This window comes from Pristiophorus japonicus, unplaced genomic scaffold (genome assembly GCF_044704955.1).
Source record: "Pristiophorus japonicus isolate sPriJap1 unplaced genomic scaffold, sPriJap1.hap1 HAP1_SCAFFOLD_686, whole genome shotgun sequence".
Taxonomy (NCBI): domain Eukaryota; kingdom Metazoa; phylum Chordata; class Chondrichthyes; family Pristiophoridae; genus Pristiophorus; species Pristiophorus japonicus.
The window spans coordinates 7,948-34,708 of NW_027254599.1; the positions used below are offsets into that span (position 1 = coordinate 7,948).

The following is a 26,761-nucleotide window of genomic DNA, read 5'->3' on the forward strand; positions in this document are numbered from 1 at the left end:
GTGCCGCACTGTCGGAGGGACAGTACTGAGGGAGAGCCGCACTGTCGGAGGGGCAGTACTGAGGGAGTGCCGCACTGTCGTAGGGACAGTACTGAGGGAGTGCCGCACTGTAGGAGGGACAGTACTGAGGGAGCACCGCACTGTCGGAGGGGCAGTACTGAGGGAGTGCTGCACTGTCGGAGGAGCAGTACTGAGGGAGTGCCGCACTGTCGGAGGGACAGTACTGAGGGAGTGCCTCACTGTCGGAGGGACAGTACTGAGGGAGCACCACACTGTCGGAGGGGCAGTACTGAGGGAGTGCAGCACTGTCAGAGGGGCAGTACTGAGGGAGTGCCGCACTGTCGGAGGGACAGTACTGAGGGAGAGCCGCACTGTCGGAGGGGCAGTACTGAGGGAGTGCCGCACTGTCGGAGGGACAGTACTGAGCGAGTGCCGCACTGTAGGAGGGACAGTACTGAGGGAGCACCGCACTGTCGGAGGGGCAGTACTGAGGGAGTGCTGCACTGTCGGAGGGACAGTACTGAGGGAGAGCCGCACTGTCGGAGGGGCAGTACTGAGGGAGTGCCGCACTGTCGGAGGGACAGTACTGAGGGAGTGCCGCACTGTAGGAGGGACAGTACTGAGGGAGCACCGCACTGTCGGAGGGGCAGTACTGAGGGAGTGCTGCACTGTCGGAGGAGCAGTACTGAGGGAGTGCCGCACTGTCGGAGGGACAGTACTGAGGGAGTGCCTCACTGTCGGAGGGGCGGTACTGAGGGAGTGCAGCACTGTCGGAGTGGCAGTACTGAGGGAGTGCCGCACTGTTGGAGTGGCAGTACTGAGGGAGTGCCGCACTGTCGGAGGGGCAGTACTGAGGGAGTGCCGCACTGTCAGAGGGGCAGTATATTTATCCTTCGACCAGTGTCATGACAAGATAAAATCAGACTGTTGGTTACGATGTCGAGTTCGAGTCAGAGGTCTGCGTTCGATCGCTTTGGGCACTTACCGAAGACAAAGTTGTCCGGGCGAAAGATCTGTCCGAAAGGGCCCGATCGCACAGAGTCCATGGTGCCTGGTTCCAGATCGACCAGAACAGCTCGCGGGACGTACTTGCCCCCTGTTAAGAGAAAGCAGAGGGTCACGTCTGGTTTGGTGATCCCCCTTTGAGGGGGGAGGGTCAACTCAGGAGAAGGGGGTTCGCAGAATCGAGGCTTGGATCCCCTGGAACAAGAGTTGGCCCATTCAGCCCCTCGAGCCTGTTACACAGGAACAAGAGGAGGCCCATTCAGTCCCTCGAGTCTGTTACACAGGAACAGGAGGAGGCTCATTCAGTCCCTCGAGTCTGTTACACAGGAACAGGAGGAGGCCCATTCAGCCCCTCGGGTCTATTACACAGGAACAGGAGGAGGCCCAATCAGCCCCTCGAGCCTGTTACACAGGAACAGGAGGAGGCCCATTCAGCCCCTCGAGCCTTTTACACAGGGACAGGAGGAGGCCCTTTCAGCCCCTCGAGTCTGTTACACAGGAACAGGAGGAGGCCCATTCAGCCCCTCGAGTCTGTTACACAGGAACAGGAGGAGGCCCTTTCAGCCCCTCGAGTCTGTTACACAGGAACAGGAGGAGGCCTATTCAGCCCCTCGAAGCTGTTACACAGGAACAGGAGGAGGCCCTTTCAGCCCCTCGGGTCTGTTACACAGGAACAGGAGGAGGCTCATTCAGTCCCTCGAGTCTATTACACAGGAACAGGAGGAGGCCCAATCAGCCCCTCGAGCCTGTTACATAGGAACAGGAGGAGGCCCATTCAGCCCCTCGAGTCTATTACACAGGAACAGGAGGAGGCCCATTCAGTCTCTCGAGCCTGTTACACAGGAACAGGAGGCCCATTCGGCCCCTCGAGCCTGTTACACAGGAACAGGAGGAGGCCCATTCAGCCCCTCGAGTCTGTTACACAGGAACAGGAGGAGGCCCATTCAGTCCCTCGAGCCTGTTACACAGGAACAGGAGGAGGACCATTCAGTACTTCGAGCCTGTTACACAGGAACAGGAGGAGGCCCATTACACCTCTCGAGCCTGTTACACAGGAACAGGAGGAGGCCCATTCAGTCCCTCGAGCCTGTTACACAGGAACAGGAGGAGGCCCATTCAGTCCCTCGAGCCTGTTACACAGGAACAGGAGGAGGCCCATTCAGCCCCTCGAGTCTGTTACACAGGAACAGGAGGAGGCCCATTCAGCCCCTCGAGCCTTTTACACAGGGACAGGAGGAGGCCCATTCAGCCCCTCGAGCCTGTTACACAGGAACAGGAGGACCATTCAGCCCCTCGAGCCTGTTACACAGGAACAGGAGGAGGCCCATTTGGTCCCTCGAACCTGTTACACAGGAACAGGAGGAGGCCCATTCAGCCTCTCGAGCCTGTAACACAGGAACAGGAGGAGGCCCATTCGGCCCCTCGAGCCTGTTACACAGTAACAGGAGGAGGCCCATTCAGCCTCTCGAGCCTGTAACACAGGAACAGGAGGACCATTCGGCCCCTCGAGCCTGTTACACAGGAACAGGAGGAGGCCCATTTGGTCCCTCGAACCTGTTACACAGGAACAGGAGGAGGCCCATTCAGCCTCTCGAGCCTGTAACACAGGAACAGGAGGAGGCCCATTCGGCCCCTCGAGCCTGTTACACAGTAACAGGAGGAGGCCCATTCAGCCCCTCGAGCCTGTTACACAGGAACAGGAGGAGGACCATTCAGCCCCTCGAGCCTGTTACACAGGAACAGGAGGAGGGCCATTCAGCCCCTCGAGCCTGTTACACAGGAACAGGAGGAGGCCCATTTGGTCCCTCGAACCTGTTACACAGGAACAGGAGGAGGCCCATTCAGCCCCTCGAGCCTGTAACACAGGAACAGGAGGAGGCCCATTCGGCCCCTCGAGCCTGTTACACAGTAACAGGAGGAGGCCCATTCAGCACCTCGAGCCTGTTACACAGGAACAGGAGGAGGACCATTCAGCCCCTCGAGCCTGTTACACAGGAACAGGATAAAGCCCATTCGGCCCCTCGAGCCTGTTACACAGGAACAGGAGGAGGACCATTCAGCCCCTCGAGCCTGTTACACAGGAACAGGAGGAGGCCCATTCAGCCTCTCGAGCCTGTTACACAGGAACAGGAGGAGGGCCATTCAGCCCCTCGAGTCTGTTACACAGGAACAGGAGGAGGCCCATTCAGTCCCTCGAGTCTGTTACACAGGAACAGGAGGAGGCCCATTCAGCCCCTCGATTCTGTTACACAGGAACAGGAGGAGGCCATTCAGCCCCTCGAGCCTGTTACACAGTAACAGGAGGAGGCCCATTCAGCCCCTCGAGTCTGTTACACAGGAACAGGAGGCCCATTCAGCCCCTCGAGACTTTTACACAGGAACAGGAGGAGGCCCATTCAGCCCCTCGAGCCTGTTACACAGGAACAGGAGTAGGCCCATTCAGCCCCTCGAGCCTGTGACACAGGAACAGGAGGAGGCCCATTCAGCCCCTCGAACCTGTTACACAGGTACAGGAGGAGGCCCATTCAGTCCATCGAGCCTGTTACACAGGAACAGGAGGAGGCCCATTCAGCCCCTCGAGCCTGTTACACAGGAACAGGAGGTGGCCCATTCGGCCCCTCGAACCTGTTACACAGGAACAGGAGGCCCATTCAGCCCTTCGAGTCTGTTGCACTGGAACAGGAGGCCCATTCAGCCCCTCGAGCCTGTTACACAGGAACAGGAGGAGGCCCTTCAGCCCCTCGAGTCTGTTACACAGGAACAGGAGGAGGCCTATTCAGCCCCTCGAATCTGTTACACAGGAACAGGAGGAGGCCCTTTCAGCCCCTCGAGTCTGTTACACAGGAACAGGAGGAGGCTCATTCAGTCCCTCGAGTCTGTTACACAGGAACAGGAGGAGGCCCAATCAGCCCCTCGAGCCTGTGACACAGGAACAGGAGGAGGCCCATTCAGTCCCTCGAGCCTGTTACACAGGAACAGGAGGAGGACCATTCAGCCCCTCGAGTCTGTTACACAGGAACAGGAGGAGGCCCATTCAGCCCCTCGAGCCTTTTACACAGGGACAGGAGGAGGCCCATTCAGCCCCTCGAGCCTGTTACACAGGAACAGGAGGACCATTCAGCCGCTCGAGCCTGTTACACAGGAACAGGAGGAGGCCCATTCAGCCCCTCGAGCCTGTTACACAGGAACAGGAGGACCATTCAGCCCCTCGAGCCTGTTACAAAGGAACAGGAGGAGGCCCATTCAGCCCCTCGAGCCTGTTACACAGGAACAGCAGGAGGCCCATTTGGTCCCTCGAGCCTGTTACACAGGAACAGGAGGAGGCCCATTCAGCCCCTCGAGCCTGTTACACAGGAACAGGAGGAGGCCCATTCGGCCCCTCGAGCCTGTTACACAGTAACAGGAGGAGGCCCATTCAGCCCCTGGAGCCTGTTACACAGGAACAGGAGGAGGACCATTCAGCCCCTCGAGCCTGTTACACAGGAACAGGAGGAGGCCCATTCGGTCCCTCGAGCCTGTTACACAGGAACAGGAGGAGGCCCATTCAGCCTCTCGAGCCTGTTACACAGGAACAGGAGGAGGCCCATTCAGCCCCTCGAGTCTGTTACACAGGAACAGGAGGAGGCCCATTCAGTCCGTCGAGTCTGTTACACAGGAACAGGAGGAGGCTCATTCAGTCCCTCGAGTCTATTACACAGGAACAGGAGGAGGCCCAATCAGCCCCTCGAGCCTGTTACACAGGAACAGGAGGCCCATTCAGCCCTTCGAGTCTGTTGCACTGGAACAGGAGACCCATTCAGCCCCTCGAGTCTGTTACACAGGAACAGGATGTGGCCCATTCGGCCCCTCGAGCCTGTTACACAGGAACAGGAGGAGGCCCATTCAGCCCCTCGAGCCTGTTACACAGGAACAGGAGGAGGCCCATTCAGCACCTCGAGTGTGTTACACAGGAACAGGAGGAGGCCCATTCAGCCCCTCGAGACTGTTACACAGGAACAGGAGGAGGCCCATTCAGTCCCTCGAGCCTGTTACACAGGAACAGGATGAGGCCCATTTAGCCCCTAGAGCCTGTTACACAGGAACAGGAGTCCCATTCGGCCCCTCGAGCCTGTTACACAGGAATAGGAGTCCCATTCGGCGCCTCGAGCCTGTTACACAGGAACAGGAGGAGGCCCATTCAGCACCTCGAGTGTGTTACACAGGAACAGGAGGAGGCCCATTCAGCCCTCGAGACTGTTACACAGGAACAGGAGGAGGCCCATTCAGTCCCTCGAGCCTGTTACACAGGAACAGGAGGAGGCCCATTTAGCCCCTCGAGCCTGTTACACAGGAGCAGGAGGAGGCCCATTAATCCCTCGAGCCTGTTACACAGGAACAGGAGGAGGCCCATTCAGTCCCTCGAGCCTGTTACACAGGAACAGGAGGAGGCCCATTCAACCCCTCGAGTCTGTTACACAGGAACAGGAGGAGGCCCATTCAGCCCCTCGAGCCTGTTACACAGGTACAGGAGGAGGCCAATTCAGTCAGTCGAGCCTGTTACACAGGAACAGGAGGAGGCACATTGGCCCCCTCGAGCCTGTTACATAGGAACAGGAGGAGGCCCATTCAGCCCCTCGAGCCTGTTACACAGGAACAGGAGGAGGCCCATTCGGCCTCTCGAGCCTGTTACACAGGAACAGGAGGAGGCCCATTCAGCCTCTCGAGCCTGTTACACAGGAACAGGAGGAGGCCCATTCAGCCCCTCGAGCCTGTTACACATGAACAGGAGGAGGCCCATTCAGCCCCTCGAGCCTGTTACACAGGAACAGGTGGCCCATTCAGCCCCTCGAGCCTGTTACACAGGAACAGGAGGCCCATTCAGCCCCTCGAGCCTGTTACACAGGAACAGGAGGAGCCCATTCAGCCCCCCGAGCCTGTTACACAGGAACAGGAGGAGGCCCATTCAGCCCCTCGAGCCTGTTACACAGGAACAGGAGGAGGCCCATTCGGCCCCTCGAGCCTGTTAAACAGGAACAGGAGGAGGCCCATTCAGCCCCTCGAGCCTGTTACACAGGAACAGGAGGAGGACCATTCAGCCCCTCGAGCCTGTTACACAGGAACAGGAGGTCCATTCAGCCCCTCGAACCTGTTACACAGGAACAGGAGGCCCATTCAGCCCTTCGAGTCTGTTGCACTGGAACAGGAGGCCCATTCAGCCCCTCGAGTCTGTTACACAGGAACAGGAGGAGGCCCTTCAGCCCCTCGAGTCTGTTACACAGGAACAGGAGGAGGCCTATTCAGCCCCTCGAATCTGTTACACAGGAACAGGAGGAGGCCCTTTCAGCCCCTCGAGTCTGTTACACAGGAACAGGAGGAGGCTCATTCAGTCCCTCGAGTCTGTTACACAGGAACAGGAGGAGGCCCAATCAGCCCCTCGAGCCTGTGACACAGGAACAGGAGGAGGCTCATTCAGTCCCTCGAGGTTGTTACACAGGAACAGGAGGAGGCTCATTCAGTCCCTCGAGTCTGTTACACAGGAACAGGAGGAGGCCCAATCAGCCCCTCGAGCCTGTGACACAGGAACAGGAGGAGGCTCATTCAGTCCCTCGAGTCTATTACACAGGAACAGGAGGAGGCCCAATCAGCCCCTCGAGCCTGTTACACAGGAACAGGAGGAGGCCCATTCAGCCCCTCGAGTCTATTACACAGGAACAGGAGGAGGCCCATTACACCTCTCGAGTCTGTTACACAGGAACAGGAGGCCCATTCAGTCCCTCGAGCCTGTTACACAGGAACAGGAGGAGGCCCATTCAGCCCCTCGAGTCTGTTACACAGGAACAGGAGGAGGCCCATTCAGCCCCTCGAGCCTTTTACACAGGGACAGGAGGAGGCCCATTCAGCCCCTCGAGCCTGTTACACAGGAACAGGAGGAGGACCATTCAGCCCCTCGAGCCTGTTACACAGGAACAGGAGGAGGCCCATTCGGTCCCTCGAGCCTGTTACACAGGAACAGGAGGAGGCCCATTCAGCCTCTCGAGCCAGTTACACAGGAACAGGAGGAGGCCCATTCAGTCCCTCGAGTCTGTTACACAGGAACAAGAGGCCCATTCAGCCCCTCGAGTCTTTTACACAGGAACAGGAGGAGGTCCATTCAGACCCTCGAGCCTGTTAAACAGGAACAGGAGTAGGCCCATTCAGCCCCTCGAGCCTGTGACACAGGAACAGGAGGAGGCCCATTCAGCCCCTCGAACCTGTTACACAGGTACAGGAGGAGGCCCATTCAGTCCATCGAGCCTGTTACACAGGAACAGGAGGAGGCCCATTCAGCCCCTCGAGCCTGTTACACAGGAAGAGGAGGTGGCCCATTCGGCCCCTCGAGCCTGTTACACAGGAACAGGAGGTGGCCCATTCGGCCCCTCGAGCCTGTTACACAGGAACAGGAGGAGGCCCATTCAGCCCTTCGAGTCTGTTGCACTGGAACAGGAGGCCCATTCAGCCCCTCGAGTCTGTTACACAGGAACAGGAGGAGGCCCTTCAGCCCCTCGTGTCTGTTACACAGGAACAAGAGGAGGCCTATTCAGCCCCTCGAGTCTGTTACACAGGAACAGGAGGAGGCCCTTTCAGCCCCTCGAGTCTGTTACACAGGAACAGGAGGAGGCTCATTCAGTCCCTCGAGTCTGTTACACAGGAACAGGAGGAGGCCCAATCAGCCCCTCGAGCCTGTTACACAGGAACAGGAGGAGGCCCAATCAGCCCCTCGAGTCTGTTACACAGGAACAGGAGGAGGCTCATTCAGTCCCTCGAGTCTATTACACAGGAACAGGAGGAGGCCCAATCAGCCCCTCGAGCCTGTTACACAGGAACAGGAGGAGGCCCATTCAGCCCCTCGAGTCTATTACACAGGAACAGGAGGAGGCCCATTCAGTCTCTCGAGCCTGTTACACAGGAACACGAGGCCCATTCGGCCCCTCGAGTCTGTTACACAGGAACAGGAAGAGGCCCATTCAGCCCCTCGAGTCTGTTACACAGGAACAGGAGGAGGCCCATTCAGTCCCTCGAGCCTGTTACACAGGAACAGGAGGAGGACCATTCAGTCCTTCGAGCCTGTTACACAGGAACAGGAGGAGGCCCATTACACCTCTCGAGTCTGTTACACAGGAACAGGAGGCCCATTCAGTCCCTCGAGCCTGTTACACAGGAACAGGAGGAGGACCATTCAGCCCCTCGAGTCTGTTACACAGGAACAGGAGGAGGCCCATTCAGCCCCTCGAGCCTTTTACACAGGGACAGGAGGAGGCCCATTCAGCCCCTCGAGCCTGTTACACAGGAACAGGAGGACCATTCAGCCGCTCGAGCCTGTTACACAGGAACAGGAGGAGGCCCATTCAGCCCCTCGAGCCTGTTACACAGGAGCAGGAGGAGGCCCATTGAGCCCCTCGAGCCTGTTACACAGGAACAGGAGGAGGCCCATTTGGTCCCTCGAGCCTGTTACACAGGAACAGGAGGAGGCCCATTCAGCCCCTCGAGCCTGTTACACAGGAACAGGAGGAGGCCCATTCGGCCCCTCGAGCCTGTTACACAGTAACAGGAGGAGGCCCATTCAGCCCCTGGAGCCTGTTACACAGGAACAGGAGGAGGACCATTCAGCCCCTCGAGCCTGTTACACAGGAACAGGAGGAGGCCCATTCGGTCCCTCGAGCCTGTTACACAGGAACAGGAGGAGGCCCATTCAGCCTCTCGAGCCTGTTACACAGGAACAGGAGGAGGCCCATTCAGCCCCTCGAGTCTGTTACACAGGAACAGGAGGAGGCCCATTCAGTCCGTCGAGTCTGTTACACAGGAACAGGAGGAGGCTCATTCAGTCCCTCGAGTCTATTACACAGGAACAGGAGGAGGCCCAATCAGCCCCTCGAGCCTGTTACACAGGAACAGGAGGCCCATTCAGCCCTTCGAGTCTGTTGCACTGGAACAGGAGGCCCATTCAGCCCCTCGAGTCTGTTACACAGGAACAGGATGTGGCCCATTCGGCCCCTCGAGCCTGTTACACAGGAACAGGAGGAGGCCCATTCAGCCCCTCGAGCCTGTTACACAGGAACAGGAGGAGGCCCATTCAGCACCTCGAGTGTGTTACACAGGAACAGGAGGAGGCCCATTCAGCCCCTCGAGACTGTTACACAGGAACAGGAGGAGGCCCATTCAGTCCCTCGAGCCTGTTACACAGGAACAGGATGAGGCCCATTTAGCCCCTAGAGCCTGTTACACAGGAACAGGAGTCCCATTCGGCCCCTCGAGCCTGTTACACAGGAATAGGAGTCCCATTCGGCGCCTCGAGCCTGTTACACAGGAACAGGAGGAGGCCCATTCAGCACCTCGAGTGTGTTACACAGGAACAGGAGGAGGCCCATTCAGCCCCTCAAGACTGTTACACAGGAACAGGAGGAGGCCCATTCAGTCCCTCGAGCCTGTTACACAGGAACAGGAGGAGGCCCATTTAGCCCCTCGAGCCTGTTACACAGGAGCAGGAGGAGGCCCATTAATCCCTCGAACCTGTTACACAGGAACAGGAGGAGCCCATTCAGCCCCTCGAGCCTGTTACACAGGAACAGGAGGAGGCCCATTCAGCCCCTCGAGCCTGTTACACAGGAACAGGAGGAGGCCCATTCGGCCCCTCGAGCCTGTTAAACAGGAACAGGAGGAGGCCCATTCAGCCTCTCGAGCCTGTTACACAGGAACACGAGGAGGCCCATTCAGCCCTTCGAGTCTGTTACACAGCAACAGGAGGAGGCCCATTCAGCCCCTCGAGCCTGTTACACAGGAACAGGAGGAGGACCATTCAGCCCCTCGAGCCTGTTACACAGGAACAGGAGGTCCATTCAGCCCCTCGAGCCTGTTACACAGGAACAGGAGGAGGCCCATTCAGCCCCTCGAGCCTGTTACACAGGAACAGGAGGAGGCACATTCGGCCCCTCGAGCCTGTTACACAGGAACAGGAGGAGGCCCATTCAGCCCCTCGAGCCTGTTACACAGGAACAGGAGGAGTCACATTCGGCCACTCGAGTCTGTTACACAGGAACAGGAGGAGGCCCATTCAGCCCCTCGAGCCTGTTACACAGGAACAGGAGGAGGCCCATACAGCCCCTCGAGCCTGTTACACAGGAACAGGAGGAGTCACATTCGGCCCCTCGAGCCTGTTACACAGGAACAGGAGGAGACCCATTCAGCCTCTCGAGCCTGTTGCACAGGAACAGGAGGAGACCCATTCAGCCCCTCGAGTCTTTTACACAGGAACAGGAGGAGGCCCATTCAGCCCCTCGAGCCTGCTACACAGGAACAGTAGGAGGCCCATTCAGCCCCTCGAGCCTGTGACGCAGGAACAGGAGGAGGCCCATTCAGCCCCTCGAGCCTGTTACACAGGAACAGGAGGAGGCCCATTCAGTCCCTCGAGCCTGTTACACAGGAACAGGAGGAGGCCGATTCGGCCCCTCGAGCCTGTTACACAGGAACAGGAGGAGGCCCATTCAGCCCCTCGAGCCTGTTACACAGGAACAGGAGGAGGCCCATTCAGTCCCTCGAGCCTATTACACAGGAACAGGAGGAGGCCCATTCAGCACCTCGAGACTGTTAGACAGGAACAGGAGGAGGCCCGTTCAGCCCCTAGAGCCTGTTACACAGGAACAGGAGTCCCATTCGGCCCCTCGAGCCTGTGACACAGGAATAGGAGTCCCATTCGGCCCCTCGAGCCTGTTACACAGGAGCAGGAGGAGATCCATTCAGTCCCTCGAGCCTGTTACACAGGAACAGGAGGAGGCCCAATCAGTCCCTCGAGACTGTTACACAGGAACAGGAGGAGGCCCATTCAGCCCCTCGAGCCTGTTACACAGGAATAGGAGTCACATTCGGCCCCTCGAGCCTGTTACACAGGAGCAGGAGGAGATCCATTCAGTCCCTCGAGCCTGTTACACAGGAACAGGAGGAGGCCCAATCAGTCCCTCGAGACTGTTACACAGGAACAGGAGGAGGCCCATTCAGCCCCTCGAGCCTGTTACACAGGAACAGGAGGAGGCCCATTCAGCCCCTCGAGACTGTTAGACAGGAACAGGAGGAGGCCCATTCAGTCCCTCGAGACTGTTACACAGGAACAGGAGGAGGTCCATTCAGCCCCTCGAGCCTGTTACACAGGAACAGGAGGACCATTCAGCCCCTCGAGCCTGTTACACAGGATCAGGAGGAGGCCCATTCAGCCCCTCGAGACTGTTAGACAGGAACAGGAGGAGGCCCATTCAGTCCCTCGAGCCTGTTACACAGGAACAGGAGGAGGCCCGTTCAGCCCCTAGAGCCTGTTACACAGGAACAGGAGTCCCATTCGGCCCCTCGAGCCTGTGACACAGGAATAGGAGTCCCATTCGGCCCCTCGAGCCTGTTACACAGGAACAGGAGGAGGCCCATTTAGCCCCTCGAGCCTGTTACACAGGAGTAGGAGGAGGCCCATTCAGTCCCTCGAGCCTGTTACACAGGAACAGGTGGAGGCCCATTCAGTCCCTCGAGCATGTTACACAGGAACAGGAGGAGGCCCATTCAACCCCTCGAGTCTGTTACACAGGAACAGTCGGAGGCCAATTCAGTCCCTCGAGCGTGTTACACAGGAACAGGAGGAGGCCCATTCGGCCCCTCGAGCCTGTTACACAGGAACAGGAGGAGGCCCATTCAGCCTCTCGAGCCTGTTACACAGGAACACGAGGAGGCCCATTCAGCCCATCGAGCCTGTTACACAGGAACAGGAGGAGGCCCATTCAGCCCCTCGAGTCTGCTACACAGCAACAGGAGGAGACCCATTCAGCCCCTCGAGCCTGTTACACAGGAACAGGAGGAGGCCCATTCAGTCACTCGAGTCTGTTACACAGGAACAGGAGGAGGCCCATTCAGCCCCTCGAGTCTGTTACACAGGAACAGGAGGAGGCCATTCAGCCCCTCGAGCCTGTTACACAGGAACAGGAGGAGGCCCATTCAGCTCCTCGAGTCTGTTACACAGGAACAGGAGGCCCATTCAGCCCCTCGAGTCTTTTACACAGGAACAGGAGGAGGCCCATTCAGTCCCTCGAGCCCGTTACACAGGAACAGGAGGAGGCCCATTCGGCCCCTCGAGCTTGTTACACAGGAACAGGAGCAGGCCCATTCAGCCTCTCGAGCCTGTTACACAGGAACACGAGGAGGCCCATTCAGCCCATCGAGCCTGTTACACAGGAACAGGAGGAGGCCCATTCAGCCCCTCGAGTCTGCTACACAGCAACAGGAGGAGACCCATTCAGCCCCTCGAGCCTGTTACACAGGAACAGTAGGTGGCCCATTCGGCCCCTCGAGACTGTTACACACGAACAGGAGGAGGCCCATTCAACCCCTCGAGCCTGTTACACATAAACAGGAGGAGGCCCATTCAGTCCCTCGAGCCTGTTACACAGGAACAGGAGGAGGCCCTTTCAGCCCCTCGAGACTGTGACACAGGAACAGGAGGAGGCCCATTCAGTCCCTCGAGCCTGTTACACAGGAACAGGAGGAGGCCCATTCAGCTCCTAGAGCCTGTTGCACAGGAACAGGAGTCCCATTCGGCCCCTCGAGCCTATTACACAGGAACAGGAGGAGCCCATTCGGCCCCTCGAGACAGTTACACAGGAACAGGATAAGGCCCATTTAGCCACTCGAGCCTGTTACACAGGAGCAGGAGGAGGCCCATTCAGTCCCTCGAGCCTGTTACACAGGAACAGGAGGAGGCCCATTCAGTCCCTCGAGCCTGTTACACAGGAACAGGAGGAGGCCCATTCAACCTTCGAGCCTGTTACACAGGAACAGGAGGACGCCCATTCGGCCCCTCGAGCCTGTTACACAGGAACAGGAGGAGGCCCATTCAGCCCCTCGAGCCTGTTACACAGGAGCAGGAGGAGGCCCATTCAGTCCCTTGAGCCTGTTACACAGGAACAGGAGGAGGCCCATTCACTCCCTCGAGCCTGTTACACAGGAACAGGAGGAGGCCCATTCAGCCCCTCGAGCCTGTTACACAGGAACAGGAGGAGGCCCATTCAGCCCCTCGAGCCTGTTGCACAGGAACAGGAGGAGGCCCATTCAGCCCCTCGAGCCTGTTACACAGGAACAGGAGGAGGCCCATTTAGCCCCTCGAGACTGTTACACAGGAACAGGAGGAGGCCCATTCAGCCCCTCGAGTCTGTTACACAGGAACAGGAGGAGGCCCATTCAGCCCCTCGAGCCTGTTACACAGGAACAGGAGGCCCATTCAGCCTCTCGAGCCTGTTACACAGGAACAGGAGGAGGCCCATTCAGCCGCTCGAGCCTGTTACACAGGAACAGGAGGAGGCCCATTCAGCCGCTCGAGCCTTTTACACAGGAACAGGAGGAGGCCCATTCAGCCCCTCGAATCTGTTGCGCAGGAACAGGAGGAGGCCCATTCAGCCCCTGGAGCCTGTTACACAGGAACAGGAGTAGGCCCATTCAGCCCCTCGAGCGTGTTACACAGGAACAGGAGGAGGCCCATTCAGCCTCTCGAGCCTGTTACACAGGAACAGGAGGAGGCCCATTCAGCCCCTCGAGTCTGTTACACAGGAACAGGAGGAGGCCCATTCAGCCCCTCGAGTCTGTTATACAGGAACAGGAGGAGGCCCATTCAGCCCCTCGAGCCTGTTACACAGGGACAGGAGGAGGCCCATTCAGCCCCTCGAGTCTGTTATACAGGAACAGGAGGCCCATTCGGCCCCTCGAGCCTGTTACATAGGAACAAGAGGAGGCCCATTCAGCCTTTCGAGTCTGTTACACAGGAACAGGAGGAGGCCCATTCGGCCCCTCGAGCCTGTTACACAGGAACAGGAGGAGGACCATTCAGCCCCTCGAGCCTGTTACACAGGAACAGGAGGAGGCCCATTCAGTCCCTCGAGCCTGTTACACAGGAACAAGAGGAGGCCCATTCAGTCTCTCGAGCCTGTTACACAGGAACAGGAAGAGGCCCATTCAGCCCCTCGAGTCTGTTACACAGGAACAGGAGGAAGCCATTCAGCCCCTCGAGCCTGTTACTCAGGAACAGGAGGAGGCCCATTCAGCCCCTCGAGTCTGTTACACAGCAACAGGAGGAGGCCCATTCAGCCACTCGAGCCTGTTACACAGGAACAGGTGGAGGCCCATTCAGCCCCTCGAGTCTGTTACACAGCAACAGGAGGAGACCCATTCAGCCCCTCGAGCCTGTTACACAGGAACAGGAGGAGGCCCATTCAGTCCCTCGAGTCTGTTACACAGGAACAGGAGGAGGCCCATTCAGCCCCTCGAGTCTGTTACACAGGAACAGGAGGAGGCCCATTCAGCCCCTCGAGCCTGTTACACAGGAACAGGAGGCCCATTCAGCCCCTCGAGCCTGTTACACAGGAACAGGAGGAGGCCCATTCAGTCCCTCGAACCTGTTACACAGGAAAAGGAGGAGGCCCATTCAGCCCCTCGAGCCTGTTACACAGTAACAGGAGGAGGCCCATTCGGCCCCTCGAGCCTGTTACACAGGAACAGGAGGCCCATTCAGCCCCTCGAGTCTGTTACACAGGAACAGGAGGTCCATTCAGCCCCTCGAGTCTGTTACACAGGAACAGGAGGAGGCCCATTCAGCCCCTCGAGTCTGTTACACAGGAACAGGAGGTCCATTCAGCCCCTCGAGTCTGTGTCACAGGCACAGGAGGAGGCCCATTCAGCCCCTCGAGCCTGTTACACAGGAACAGGTGGAGGCCGATTCAGTCCCTCGAACCTGTTACACAGGAAAAGGAGGAGGCCCATTCAGCCCCTCGAGCCTGTTACACAGGAACAGGAGGAGGCCCATTCGGCCCCTCGAGCCTGTTACACAGGAACAGGAGGCCCATTCAGCCCCTCGAGTCTGTTACACAGGAACAGGAGGTCCATTCAGCCCCTCGAGTCTGTTACACAGGAACAGGAGGAGGCCCATTCAGCCCCTCGAGCCTTTTACACAGGAACAGGAGGAGGTCCATTCAGTCCCTCGAGCCTGTTACACAGGAACAGGAGGAGGCCCATTCAGCCCCTCGAGCCTGTTACACAGGAACAGGAGGAGGCCCATTCTGCCCCTCGAGCCTGTTACACAGGAACAGGAGGAGGCCCATTCAGTCCCTCGAGTTGTTACACAGGAACAGGAGGAGGCCCATTCAGCCGCTCGAGCCTGTTACACAGGAACTGGAGGAGGCCCATTCAGTCCCTCGAGCCTGTTACACAGGAACAGGAGGAGGCCCATTCAGCCCCTCGAGACTGTTACACAGGAACAGGAGGAGGCCCATTCAGTCACTCGAGCCTGTTACACAGGAACAGGAGGCACATTCAGCCCCTCGAGCCTGTTACACAGGAACAGGAGTCCCATTCGGCCCCTCGAGCCTGTTACACAGGAACAGGAGTCCCATTCGGCCCCTCGAGCCTGTTACACAGGAACTGGAGGAGGCCCATTCAGTCCCTCGAGCCTGTTACACAGGAACAGGAGGAGGCCCATTCAGCCCCTCGAGACTGTTACACAGGAACAGGAGGAGGCCCATTCAGCCCTTCGAACCTTTTACACAGGAGCAGGAGGAGGCCCATTCAGTCCCTCGAGCCTGTTACACAGGAACAGGAGGAGGCCCATTCAGTCCCTCGAGCCTGTTACACAGGAACAGGAGGAGGCCCATTCAACCCCTCGAGTCTGTTACACAGGAACAGGAGGAGGCCCATTCAGTCCCTCGAGCCTGTTACACAGGAGCAGGAGGAGGCCAATTCAGCCTCTCGAGCCTGTTACACAGGAACAGGAGGAGGCCCATTCAGCCCCTCGAACCTGTTACACAGGAACAGGAGGAGGGCCCATTCAGCCCCTCGAGCCTGTTACACAGGAACAGGAGGAGGCCCATTCAGTCCCTCGAGCCTGTTACACAGGAGCAGGAGAAGGCCCATTCAGCCCCTCGATCCTGTTACACAGCAACAGGAGGAGGCCCATTCAGCCCCTCGAGCCTGTTACACAGGAACAGAAGGAGGCCCATTGAGCCGCTCGAGCCTGTTACACAGGAACAGAAGGAGGCCCATTCAGCCCCTCGAGCCTGTTACACAGGATCAGGAGGCCCATTCAGCCCCTCGAGCCTGTTACACAGGAACAGAAGGAGGCCCATTGAGCCGCTCGAGCCTGTTACACAGGAACAGGAGGAGGCCCATTCAGCCCCTCGAGCCTGTTACACAGGAACAGGAGTAGGCCCATTCAGTCCCTCGAGCCTGTTACACAGGAGCAGGAGGAGGCCCATTCAGCCCCTCGAGTCTGTTACACAGGAACAGGAGGAGGCCCAGTCAGCCCCTCGAGCCTGTTACACAGGAACAGAAGGCCCATTCGGCCCCTCGAGTCTTTTACACAGGAACAGGAGGAGGCCCATTCAGCTCCTTGAGTCTGTTACACAGGAACAGGAGGCGCATTCAGCCCCTCGAGTCTTTTACACAGGAACAGGAGGAGGCCCATTCAGCCCCTCGAGCCTGTTACACAGGAACAGGAGGAGGCCCATTCAGCCCCTCGAGCCTGTGTCACAGGAACAGGAGGAGGCCCATTCAGCCCCTCGAGCCTGTTACACAGGAACAGGTGGAGGCCGATTCAGTCCCTCGAGCCTGTTACACAGGAAAAGTCGGAGGCCCATTCAGCCCCTCGAGCCTGTTACACAGGAACAGGAGGAGGCCCATTCGGCCCCTCGAGCCTGTTACACAGGAACAGGAGGCCCATTCAGCCCCTCGAGTCTGTTACACAGGAACAGGAGGTCCATTCAGCCCCTCGAGTCTGTTACACAGGAACAGGAGGAGGCCCATTCAGCCCCTCGAACCTTTTACACAGGAACAGGAGGAGGTCCATTCAGCCCCTCGAGACTGTTACACAGGAACAGGAGGAGGCCCATTCCGTCACTCGAGCCTGTTACACAGGAACAGGAGGAGGCACATTCAGCCCCTCGAGCCTGTTACACAGGAACAGGAGTCCCATTCGGCCCCTCGAGCCTGTTACACAGGAACAGGAGTCCCATTTGGCCCCTCGAGCCTGTTACACAGGAACAGGAGGAGGCCCATTCAGCCCTTCGAACCTGTTACACAGGAGCAGGAGGAGGCCCATTCAGTCCCTCGAGCCTGTTACACAGGAACAGGAAGAGGCCCATTCAGTCCCTCGAGCCTGTTACACAGGAACAGGAGGAGGCCCATTCAACCCCTCGAGTCTGTTACACAGGAACAGGAGGAGGCCCATTCAGTCCCTCGAGCCTGTTACACAGGAGCAGGAGGAGGCCCATTCAGCCTCTCGAGCCTGTTACACAGGAACAGGAGGAGGCCCATTCAGCCCCTCGAACCTGTTACACAGGAACAGGAGGAGGCCCATTCAGCCCCTCGAGCCTGTTACACAGGAACAGGAGGAGGCCCATTCAGTCCCTCGAGCCTGTTACACATGAGCAGGAGGAGGCCCATTCAGCCCCTCGATCCTGTTACACAGCAACAGGAGGAGGCCCATTAAGCCGCTCGAGCCTGTTACACAGGAACAGAAGGAGGCCCATTCAGCCCCTCGAGCCTGTTACACAGGAACAGGAGGAGGCCCATTCAGCCCCTCGAGCCTGTTACACAGGAACGGGAGGAGGCCCATTCAGTCCCTCGAGCCTGTTATACAGGAGCAGGAGGAGGCCCATTCAGCCCCTCGAGTCTGTTACACAGGAACAGGAGTAGGCCCATTCAGCCCCTCGAGTGTGTTACACAGGAACAGGAGGAGGCCCATTCAGCCCCTCGTGCCTGTTACACAGGAACAGGAGGATTCCCATTCAGCCCCTCGAGCCTGTTACACAGGAACAGGAGGAGCCCCATTCGGCCCCTCGAGCCTGTTACACAGGAACAGGAGGAGGCCCATTCAGCCTCTCGAGCCTGTTACACAGGAACAGGAAGAGGCCCATTCAGCCCCTCGAGCCTGTTACACAGGAACAGGAGGAGGCCATTCAGTCCCTCGAGTCTGTTACACAGGAACAGGAAGAGGCCCATTCAGCCCCTCGAGTCTGTTACACAAGAACTGGAGGAGGCCATTCAGCGCCTCGAGCCTGTTACACAGGAACAGGAGGAGGCCCATTCAGCCCCTCGAGTCTGTTACACAGGAACAGGTGGAGGCCCATTCAGCCCCTCGAGTCTGTTACACAGCAACAGGAGGAGAACCATTCAGCCCCTCGAGCCTGTTACACAGGAACAGGAGGAGGCCCATTCAGTCCCTCGAGTCTGTTACACAGGAACAGGAGGAGGCCCATTCAGCCCCTCGATTCTGTTACACAGGAACAGGAGGAGGCCATTCAGCCCCTCGAGCCTGTTACACAGGAACAGCAGGAGGCCCATTCAGCTCCTCGAGTCTGTTACACAGGAACAGGAGGCCCATTCAGCCCCTCGAGTCTTTTACACAGGAACAGGAGGAGGCCCATTCAGCCCCTCGAGCCTGTTACACAGGAACAGGAGGAGGCCCATTATGCCCCTCGAGCCTGTGTCACAGGAACAGGAGGAGGCCCATTCAGCCCCTCGAGCCTGTTACACAGGAACAGGAGGAGGCCGATTCAGTCCCTCGAGCCTGTTACACAGGAAAAGGAGGAGGCCGATTCAGCCCCTCGAGCCTGTTACACAGGAACAGGAGGAGGCCCATTCGGCCCCTCGAGCCTGTTACACAGGAACAGGAGGCCCATTCAGCCCCTCGAGTCTGTTACACAGGAACAGGAGGTCCATTCAGCCCCTCGAGTCTGTTACACAGGAACAGGAGGAGGCCCATTCAGCCCCTCGAGCCTTTTACACAGGAACAGGAGGAGGTCCATTCAGTCCCTCGAGCCTGTTACACAGGAACAGGAGGAGAACCATTCAGCACCTCGAGCCTGTTACACAGGAACAGGAGGAGGCCCATTCTGCCCCTCGAGCCTGTTACACAGGAACAGGAGGAGGCCCATTCAGTCCCTCGAGACTGTTACACAGGAACAGGAGGAGGCACATTCAGCCCCTCGAGCCTGTTACACAGGAACTGGAGGAGGCCCATTCAGTCCCTCGAGCCTGATACACAGGAACAGGAGGAGGCCCATTCAGCCCCTCGAGACTGTTACACAGGAACAGGAGGAGGCCCATTCAGTCACTCGAGCCTGTTACACAGGAACAGGAGGAGGCACATTCAGCCCCTCGAGCCTGTTACACAGGAACAGGAGTCCCATTCGGCCCCTCGAGCCTGTTACACAGGAACAGGAGTCCCATTTGGCCCCTCGAGCCTGTTACACAGGAACAAGAGGAGGCCCATTCAGCCCTTCGAACCTGTTACACAGGAGCAGGAGGAGGCCCATTCAGTCCCTCGAGCCTGTTACACAGGAACAGGAGGAGGCCCATTCAGTCCCTCGAGCCTGTTACACAGGAACAGGAGGAGGCCCTTCAACCCCTCGAGTCTGTTATACAGGAACAGGAGGAGGCCCATTCAGCCCCTCGAGCCTGTTACACAGGAACAGGAGGAGGCCCATTCGGCCCCTCGAGACTGTTACACAGGAACAGGAAGAGGCCCATTCAGCCCCGCGAGCCTGTTACACAGGAACAGGAGGAGGCCCATTCAGTCCCTCGAGGCTGTTACACAGGAACAAGAGGAGGCCCATTCAGTCTCTCGAGCCTGTTACACAGGAACAGGAAGAGGCCCATTCAGTCCCTCGAGCCTGTTACACAGGAACAAGAGGAGGCCCATTCAGTCTCTCGAGCCTGTTACACAGGAACAGGAAGAGGCCCATTCAGCCCCTCGATTCTGTTACACAGGAACAGGAGGAGGCCATTCAGTCCCTCGAGCCTGTTACACAGGAACAGGAGGAGGCCCATTCAGCCCCTCGAGTCTGTTACACAGGAACAGGAGGAGGCCATTCAGCCCCTCGAGCCTGTTACACAGGAACAGCAGGAGGCCCATTCAGCTCCTCGAGTCTGTTACACAGGAACAGGAGGCCCATTCAGCCCCTCGAGTCTTTTACACAGGAACAGGAGGAGGCCCATTCAGCCCCTCGAGCCTGTTACACAGGAACAGGAGTAGGCCCATTCAGCCCCTCGAGCCTGTTACACAGGAACAGGAGGAGGCCGATTCAGTCCCTCGAGCCTGTCACACAGGAAAAGGAGGAGGCCCATTCAGCCCCTTGAGCCTGTTACACAGGAACAGGAGGAGGCCCATTCGGCCCCTCGAGCGTGTTACACAGGAACAGGAGGCCCATTCAGCCCCTCGAGTCTGTTACACAGGAACAGGAGGTCCATTCAGCCCCTCGAGTCTGTTACACAGGAACAGGAGGAGGCCCATTCAGCCCCTCGAGCCTTTTACACAGGAACAGGAGGAGGTCCATTCAGTCCCTCGAGCCTGTTACACAGGAACAGGAGGAGGCCCATTCAGCCCCTCGAGCCTGTTACACAGGAACAGGAGGAGGCCCATTCTGCCCCTCGAGCCTGTTACACAGGAACAGGAGGAGGCCCATTCAGTCCCTCGAGACTGTTACACAGGAACAGGAGGAGGCCCATTCAGCCCCTCGAGCCTGTTACACAGGAACTGGAGGAGGCCCATTCAGTCCCTCGAGACTGTTACACAGGAACAGGAGGAGGCCCATTCAGTCACTCGAGCCTGTTACACAGGAACAGGAGGAGGCACATTCAGCCCCTCGAGCCTGTTACACAGGAACAGGAGTCCCATTCGGCCCCTCGAGCCTGTTACACAGGAACAGGAGTCCCATTTGGCCCCTCGAGCCTGTTACACAGGAACAGGAGGCCCATTCAGTCCCTCGAGCCTGTTACACAGGAACAGGAGGAGGCCCATTCAGTCCCTCGAGCCTGTTACACAGGAACAGGAGGAGGCCCATTCAACCCCTCGAGTCTGTTACACAGGAACAGGAGGAGGCCCATTCAGTCCCTCGAGCCTGTTACACCGGAGCAGGAGGAGGCCCATTCAGCCTCTCGAGCCTGTTACACAGGAACAGGAGGAGGCCCATTCAGCCCCTCGAGTCTGTTACACAGGAACAGGAGGAGGCCCATTCAGCCCCTCGAACCTGTTACACAGGAACAGGAGGAGGGCCCATTCAGTCCCTCGAGCCTGTTACACAGGAGCAGGAGGAGGCCCATTCAGCCCCTCGAGCCTGTTACACACGAGCAGAAGGAGGCCCATTCAGCCCCTCGAGCCTGTTACACAGGAACAGAAGGAGGCCCATTCAGCCCCTCGAGCCTGTTACACACGAGCAGAAGGAGGCCCATTCAGCCCCTCGAGCCTGTTACACAGGAACAGGAGGAGGCCCATTCAGCCCCTCGAGCCTGTTACACAGGAACAGGAGGCCCATTCAGCCCCTCGAGCCTGTTACACAGGAACAGGAGGAGGCCCATTCAGTCCCTCGAGCAGAGTCGGCGGAAGACAGGAGAGACTGGCTGCTCAGCCGCGAGGCCTTCCGTGGTGGAATAGCCCCAGTCTCCGGCGCCTGCGGAAAAAGAGGGCCCCCCGTTCGACCTGAGGTCTGATCGGGGGTTTGCAAGACGGGCAAAAAAGAGTGGGGAAGCTTTGGCCCCCGCCGGGAGTCGAGCCAATCCCGAGACCCGAGCCTATCCCCTGGGGCCCGGTGCTGGGTGGTTGCATTGCCCACCTGTGGCCTCGTTGTAGTAAACATTGATCCTCTCCAGCTGTAGGTCGCTGTCCCCGTGGTACGTGCCAGTGGGATCGATTCCGTGTTCGTCACTGATCACCTCCCAGAACTGTCGGAGAAGGAGGGAGCGAGAGGGAGAGAGAGAGAGGTTATAGACGGAGCAACGGTCACAGGATGGAGGGTGTTTGCTCAGACCCTCCGGCCCCGCCCCCTATCCCTCGCCTCCTCACATCGAAATAGTCCGCCCGAGAGGCCTCGCTTTAACCTCATCTGAAAGACGGCACCTCCGACAGTGCGGGGCTCCCTCAGTACTGCCCCTCCGACAGTGCGGGGCTCCCTCAGTACTGCCCTTCCGACAGTGCGGCGCTCCCTCAGTACTGCCCCTCCGACACTGCGGGGCTCCCTCAGTACTGCCCCTCCGACAGTGCGGGGCTCCATCAGTACTGTCCCTCCGACACTGCGGGGCTCCCTCAGTACTGTCCCTCCGACACTGCGGGGCTCCCTCAGTACTGTCCCTCCGACAGTGCGGCGCTCCCTCAGTACTGCCCCTCCGACAGTGCGGGGCTCCCTCAGTACTGCCCCTCCGACACTGCGGGGCTCCCTCAGTACTGCCCCTCCGACAGTGCGGGGCTCCCTCAGTACTGTCCCTCCGACACTGCGGGGCTCCCTCAGTACTGCCCCTCCGACAGTGCGGGGCTCCATCAGTACTGCCCCTCCGACAGTGCGGCGCTCCCTCAGTACTGCCCCTCCGACAGTGCGGGGCTCTCTCAGTACTGTCCCTCCGACAGTGCGGCACTCCCTCAGTACTGTCCCTCCGACAGTGCAGCACTCCCTCAGTACTGTCCCTCCGACAGTACAGCACTCCCTCAGTACTGTCCCTCCGACAGTGCGGCACTCCCTCAGTACTGCCCCTCAGACAGTGCGGTGCTCCCTCAGTACTGTCCCTCCGACAGTGCGGCACTCCCTCAGTACTGTCCCTCCGACAGTGCGGCACTCCCTCATTACTGTCCCTCCGACAGTGCGGCGCTCCCTCAGTACTGCCCCTCCGACAGTACGGCACTCCCTCAGCACTGCCCCTCCGACAGTACGGCACTCGCTCTGCACTGACCCTCCGACAGCGCAGTACGGCACTCCCTCAGTACTGCCCCTCCGACAGCACAGTACGGCACTCCCTCAGTACTGCCCCTCCGACAGCGCAGCACTCCCTCAGTACTGCCCCTCCGACAGTGCAGCAGTCCCTCAGTACTGCCCCTCTGACAGCGCTCCCTCAGTACTGCCCCTCCGACAGTACGGCGCTCCCTCAGTACTGCCCCTCCGACAGTGCAGCTCTCCCTCAGTACTGTCCCTCCGACAGTGCGGCACTCCCTCAGCACTGCCCCTCCGACAGTGCGGCGCTCCCTCAGTACTGCCCCTCCGACAGTACGGCTCTCCCTCAGCACTGCCCCTCCGACAGTACGGCACTCCCTCAGTACTGTCCCTCCGACAGCGCTCCCTCAGTACTGCCCATCCGACAGTGCGGCATTCCCTCAGCACTGCCCCTCCGACAGCGCAGTACGGCACTCCCTCAGTACTGCCCCTCTGACAGCGCTCCCTCAGTACTGCCCCTCCGACAGCGCTCCTTCAGTATTGCCCCTCCGATAGAACGACGCTCCCTCAGTACTGCCCCTCCGACAGCGCTCCCTCAGTACTGCCCCTCCGACAGCGCTCCCTCAGTACTGCCCCTCCGACAGTACGACGCTCCCTCAGTACTGCCCCTCCGACAGTGCGGCACTCCCTCAGCACTGCCCCTCCGACAGCGCAGTACGGCACTCCCTCAATTCCCCCTCGGTGGCCCTCTGAGCCAGCCCAGGAACAGTTGGAGGTCGCTCAACCCTCCCTGAACCCCGCTGGCTCGCTGACCTTGGCTCCGATTTGGTTGCCACACTGGCCGGCTTGAAGGTGGACAATCTCCCTCATGACTTGTCGCCAAAACCTTCTTTGGACCTCGCTCAGCACACCTCCGCTCGAATGGATGGCTCGCGGCTCTCTGCTTTCCCTTTAAAGTACTTGGGGGTGTTAAATCCACCGACCCGACACTCACACTCACTCAAGCACGCCTCAGATCCCTCGGCCTTCCCATTGGGTCCACCGCACGTCAATCCAGGGCACGCTGGCTCGCTCCCAAAGTCGCCGGGCAACCAGAGTGTTTGCCAGAACATTAAACCCTCAGCCCGAGCCCACAACAAAACAAGGTAACTTTAGCCGAGCAACCAGAGTGTTTGCTGTTCCCCGGCAACCGAGTGTTTGAGGCGCTTTGTGCGACAACGGTTTTAACTGTGTTCAACGCCAAGCCTTCGATGCCCCATAAATAACGCCCCCCCTCGCCACCCCCCTCCCTCCCCCCCGCGCGCCCCGCCCCCCCCCGCCCCGCCCGCAGCCCCCCGACACAAAATAAATCCCCCAAGCCCCAGTCACGAAAGGTTGCTACACAGTTCAGCAAGAACCCCGTCAACAGAGAACTAAAGGGATGTATCCAACCAACGAGAGCAAGGGGGTTTGAGGGGGTTCCAGACCCGTACCTCGCTCTCGGGCACTGAGGACCAGACCTGTACCTCGCTCTCGGGCACTGAGGACCAGAAACCCTAACCTCGCTCTCGGGCACTGAGGACCAGAATCCCTAACCTCGCTCTCGGGCACTGAGGACCAGAAACCCTAACCTCGCTCTCGGGCACTGAGGACCAGAATCCCTAACCTCGCTCTCGGGCACTGAGGACCAGAAACCCTAACCTCGCTCTCGGGCACTGAGGACCAGACCCGTACCTCGCTCTCGGGCACTGAGGACCAGACCCGTACCTCGCTCTCGGGCACTGAGGACCAGAATCCCTAACCTCGCTCTCGGGCACTGAGGACCAGAATCCTGCCTCGCTCTCGGGCACTGAGGACCAGAATCCAACCTCGCTCTCGGGCACTGAGGACCAGAATCCCTAACCTCGCTCTCGGGCACTGAGGACCAGAATCCCTAACCTCGCTCTCGGACACTGAGGACCAGACCCGAACCTCGCTCTCGGGCACTGAGGACCAGACCCGTACCTCGCTCTCGGGCACTGAGGACCAGATCCCTAACCTCGCTCTCGGGCACTGTGTTCCAGAATCCCTAACCTCGCTCTCGGGCACTGAGGACCAGAATCCCGAACCTCGCTCTCGGGCACTGAGGACCAGAATCCCTAACCTCGCTCTCGGGCACTGAGGACCAGAATCCCGAACCTCGCTCTCGGGCACTGAGGACCAGGATCTAACCTCGCTCTCGGGCACTGAGGACCAGACCCGTCCCTCGCTCTCGGGCACTGAGGACTAGAATCCCTAACCTCGCTCTCGGGCACTGAGGACCAGACCTGTACCTCGCTCTCGGGCACTGAGGACCAGAAACCCTAACCTCGCTCTCGGGCACTGAGGACCAGAATCCCTAACCTCGCTCTCGGGCACTGAGGACCAGACCCGTACCTCGCTCTCGGGCACTGAGGACCAGACCCGTACCTCGCTCTCGGGCACTGAGGACCAGACCCGTACCTCGCTCTCGGGCACTGAGGACCAGACCCGTACCTCGCTCTCGGGCACTGAGGACCAGACCCGTACCTCGTTCTCAGGCACTGAGGACCAGAATCCTGCCTCGCTCTCGGGTACTGAGGACCAGAATCCCCAACCTCGCTCTCGGGCACTGAGGACCAGGATCTAACCTCGCTCTCGGGCACTGAGGACCAGACCCGTCCCTCGCTCTCGGGCACTGAGGACTAGAATCCCTAACCTCGCTCTCGGGCACTGAGGACCAGACCTGTACCTCGCTCTCGGGCACTGAGGACCAGAAACCCTAACCTCGCTCTCGGGCACTGAGGACCAGAATCCCTAACCTCGCTCTCGGACACTGAGGACCAGACCCGTACCTCGCTCTCGGGCACTGAGGACCAGACCCGTACCTCGCTCTAGGGCACTGAGGACCAGACCCGTACCTCGCTCTCGGGAACTGAGGACCAGACCCGTACCTCGCTCTCGGGCACTGAGGACCAGACCCGTACCTCGTTCTCAGGCACTGAGGACCAGAATCCTGCCTCGCTCTCGGGTACTGAGGACCAGAATCCCCAACCTCGCTCTCGGGCACTGAGAACAGAGTCCCTAACCTCGCTCTCGGGCACTGAGGACCAGAATCCACAACCTCGCTCTCGGGCACTGAGACCAGAGTCCCTAACCTCGCTCTCGGGCACTGAGGACCAGAATCCCTTACCTCGCTCTCACGCACTGAGGACCAGAGTCCCTAACCTCGCTCTCGGGCACTGAGGACCAGATCCCTAACCTCGCTCTCGGGTACTGAGTTCCAGAATCCCTAACCTCGCTCTCGGGCACTGAGGACCAGAATCCCGAACCTCGCTCTCGGGCACTGAGGACCAGGATCTAACCTCGCTCTCGGGCACTGAGGACCAGATCCGTCCCTCGCTCTCGGGCACTGAGGACTAGAATCCCTAACCTCGCTCTCGGGCACTGAGGACCAGATCCCTAACCTCGCTCTCGGGCACTGAGGACCAGACCCGTACCTCGCTCTCAGGCACTGAGGACCAGACCCGTACCTCGCTCTCGGGCACTGAGGACCAGAATCCCTAACATCGCTCTCAGGTACTGAGGACCAGAATTCAACCTCGCTCTCGGGCACTGAGGAGCAGAATCCTGCCTCGCTCTCGGGTACTGAGGACCAGATCCCCAACCTCGCTCTCGGTCACTGAGGACCAGACCCGTACCTCGCTCTCCGGCACTGAGGACCAGAATCCCTAACCTCGCTCTCGGGCACTGTGATCCAGAATCCCCAACCTCGCTCTCGGGCACTGAGGACCAGAATCCCTAACCTCGCTCTCGGGCACTGAGGACCAGAATCTAACCTCGCTCTCGGGCACTGAGGACCAGACCTGTCCTTCGCTCTCGGGCAGTGAGGACCAGAATCCCTTAGCTCGCTCTCAGGCACTGAGGACCAGAATCCCTAACATCGCTCTCGCGCACTGAGGACCAGAATCCCCAACCTCGATCTCGGGCACTGAGGACCAGACCCTTACCTCGCTCTCAGGCACTGAGGACCAGACCCGAACTACGCTCTCGGGCAC

The 26,761-nt window shown here is 59.1% G+C and overlaps 1 protein-coding gene across 1 annotated transcript; it reads right to left on the reverse strand.

Annotated features, from left to right (window-relative positions):
- Positions 1-985: 985 nt before the first annotated feature.
- On the reverse strand, positions 986-23,613 carry LOC139256181 (tubulin beta-4B chain; the record flags this gene model as incomplete). Its single annotated transcript, XM_070874127.1, has 3 exons — positions 23,541-23,613; positions 21,642-21,750; positions 986-1,096 (listed from the first exon to the last, which is right to left on the reverse strand). Coding segments are annotated over exons 1-3 (277 nt in total), but the record flags the coding sequence as incomplete, so codon positions are not given.
- Between the last annotated feature and the right edge of the window lie 3,148 nt (positions 23,614-26,761).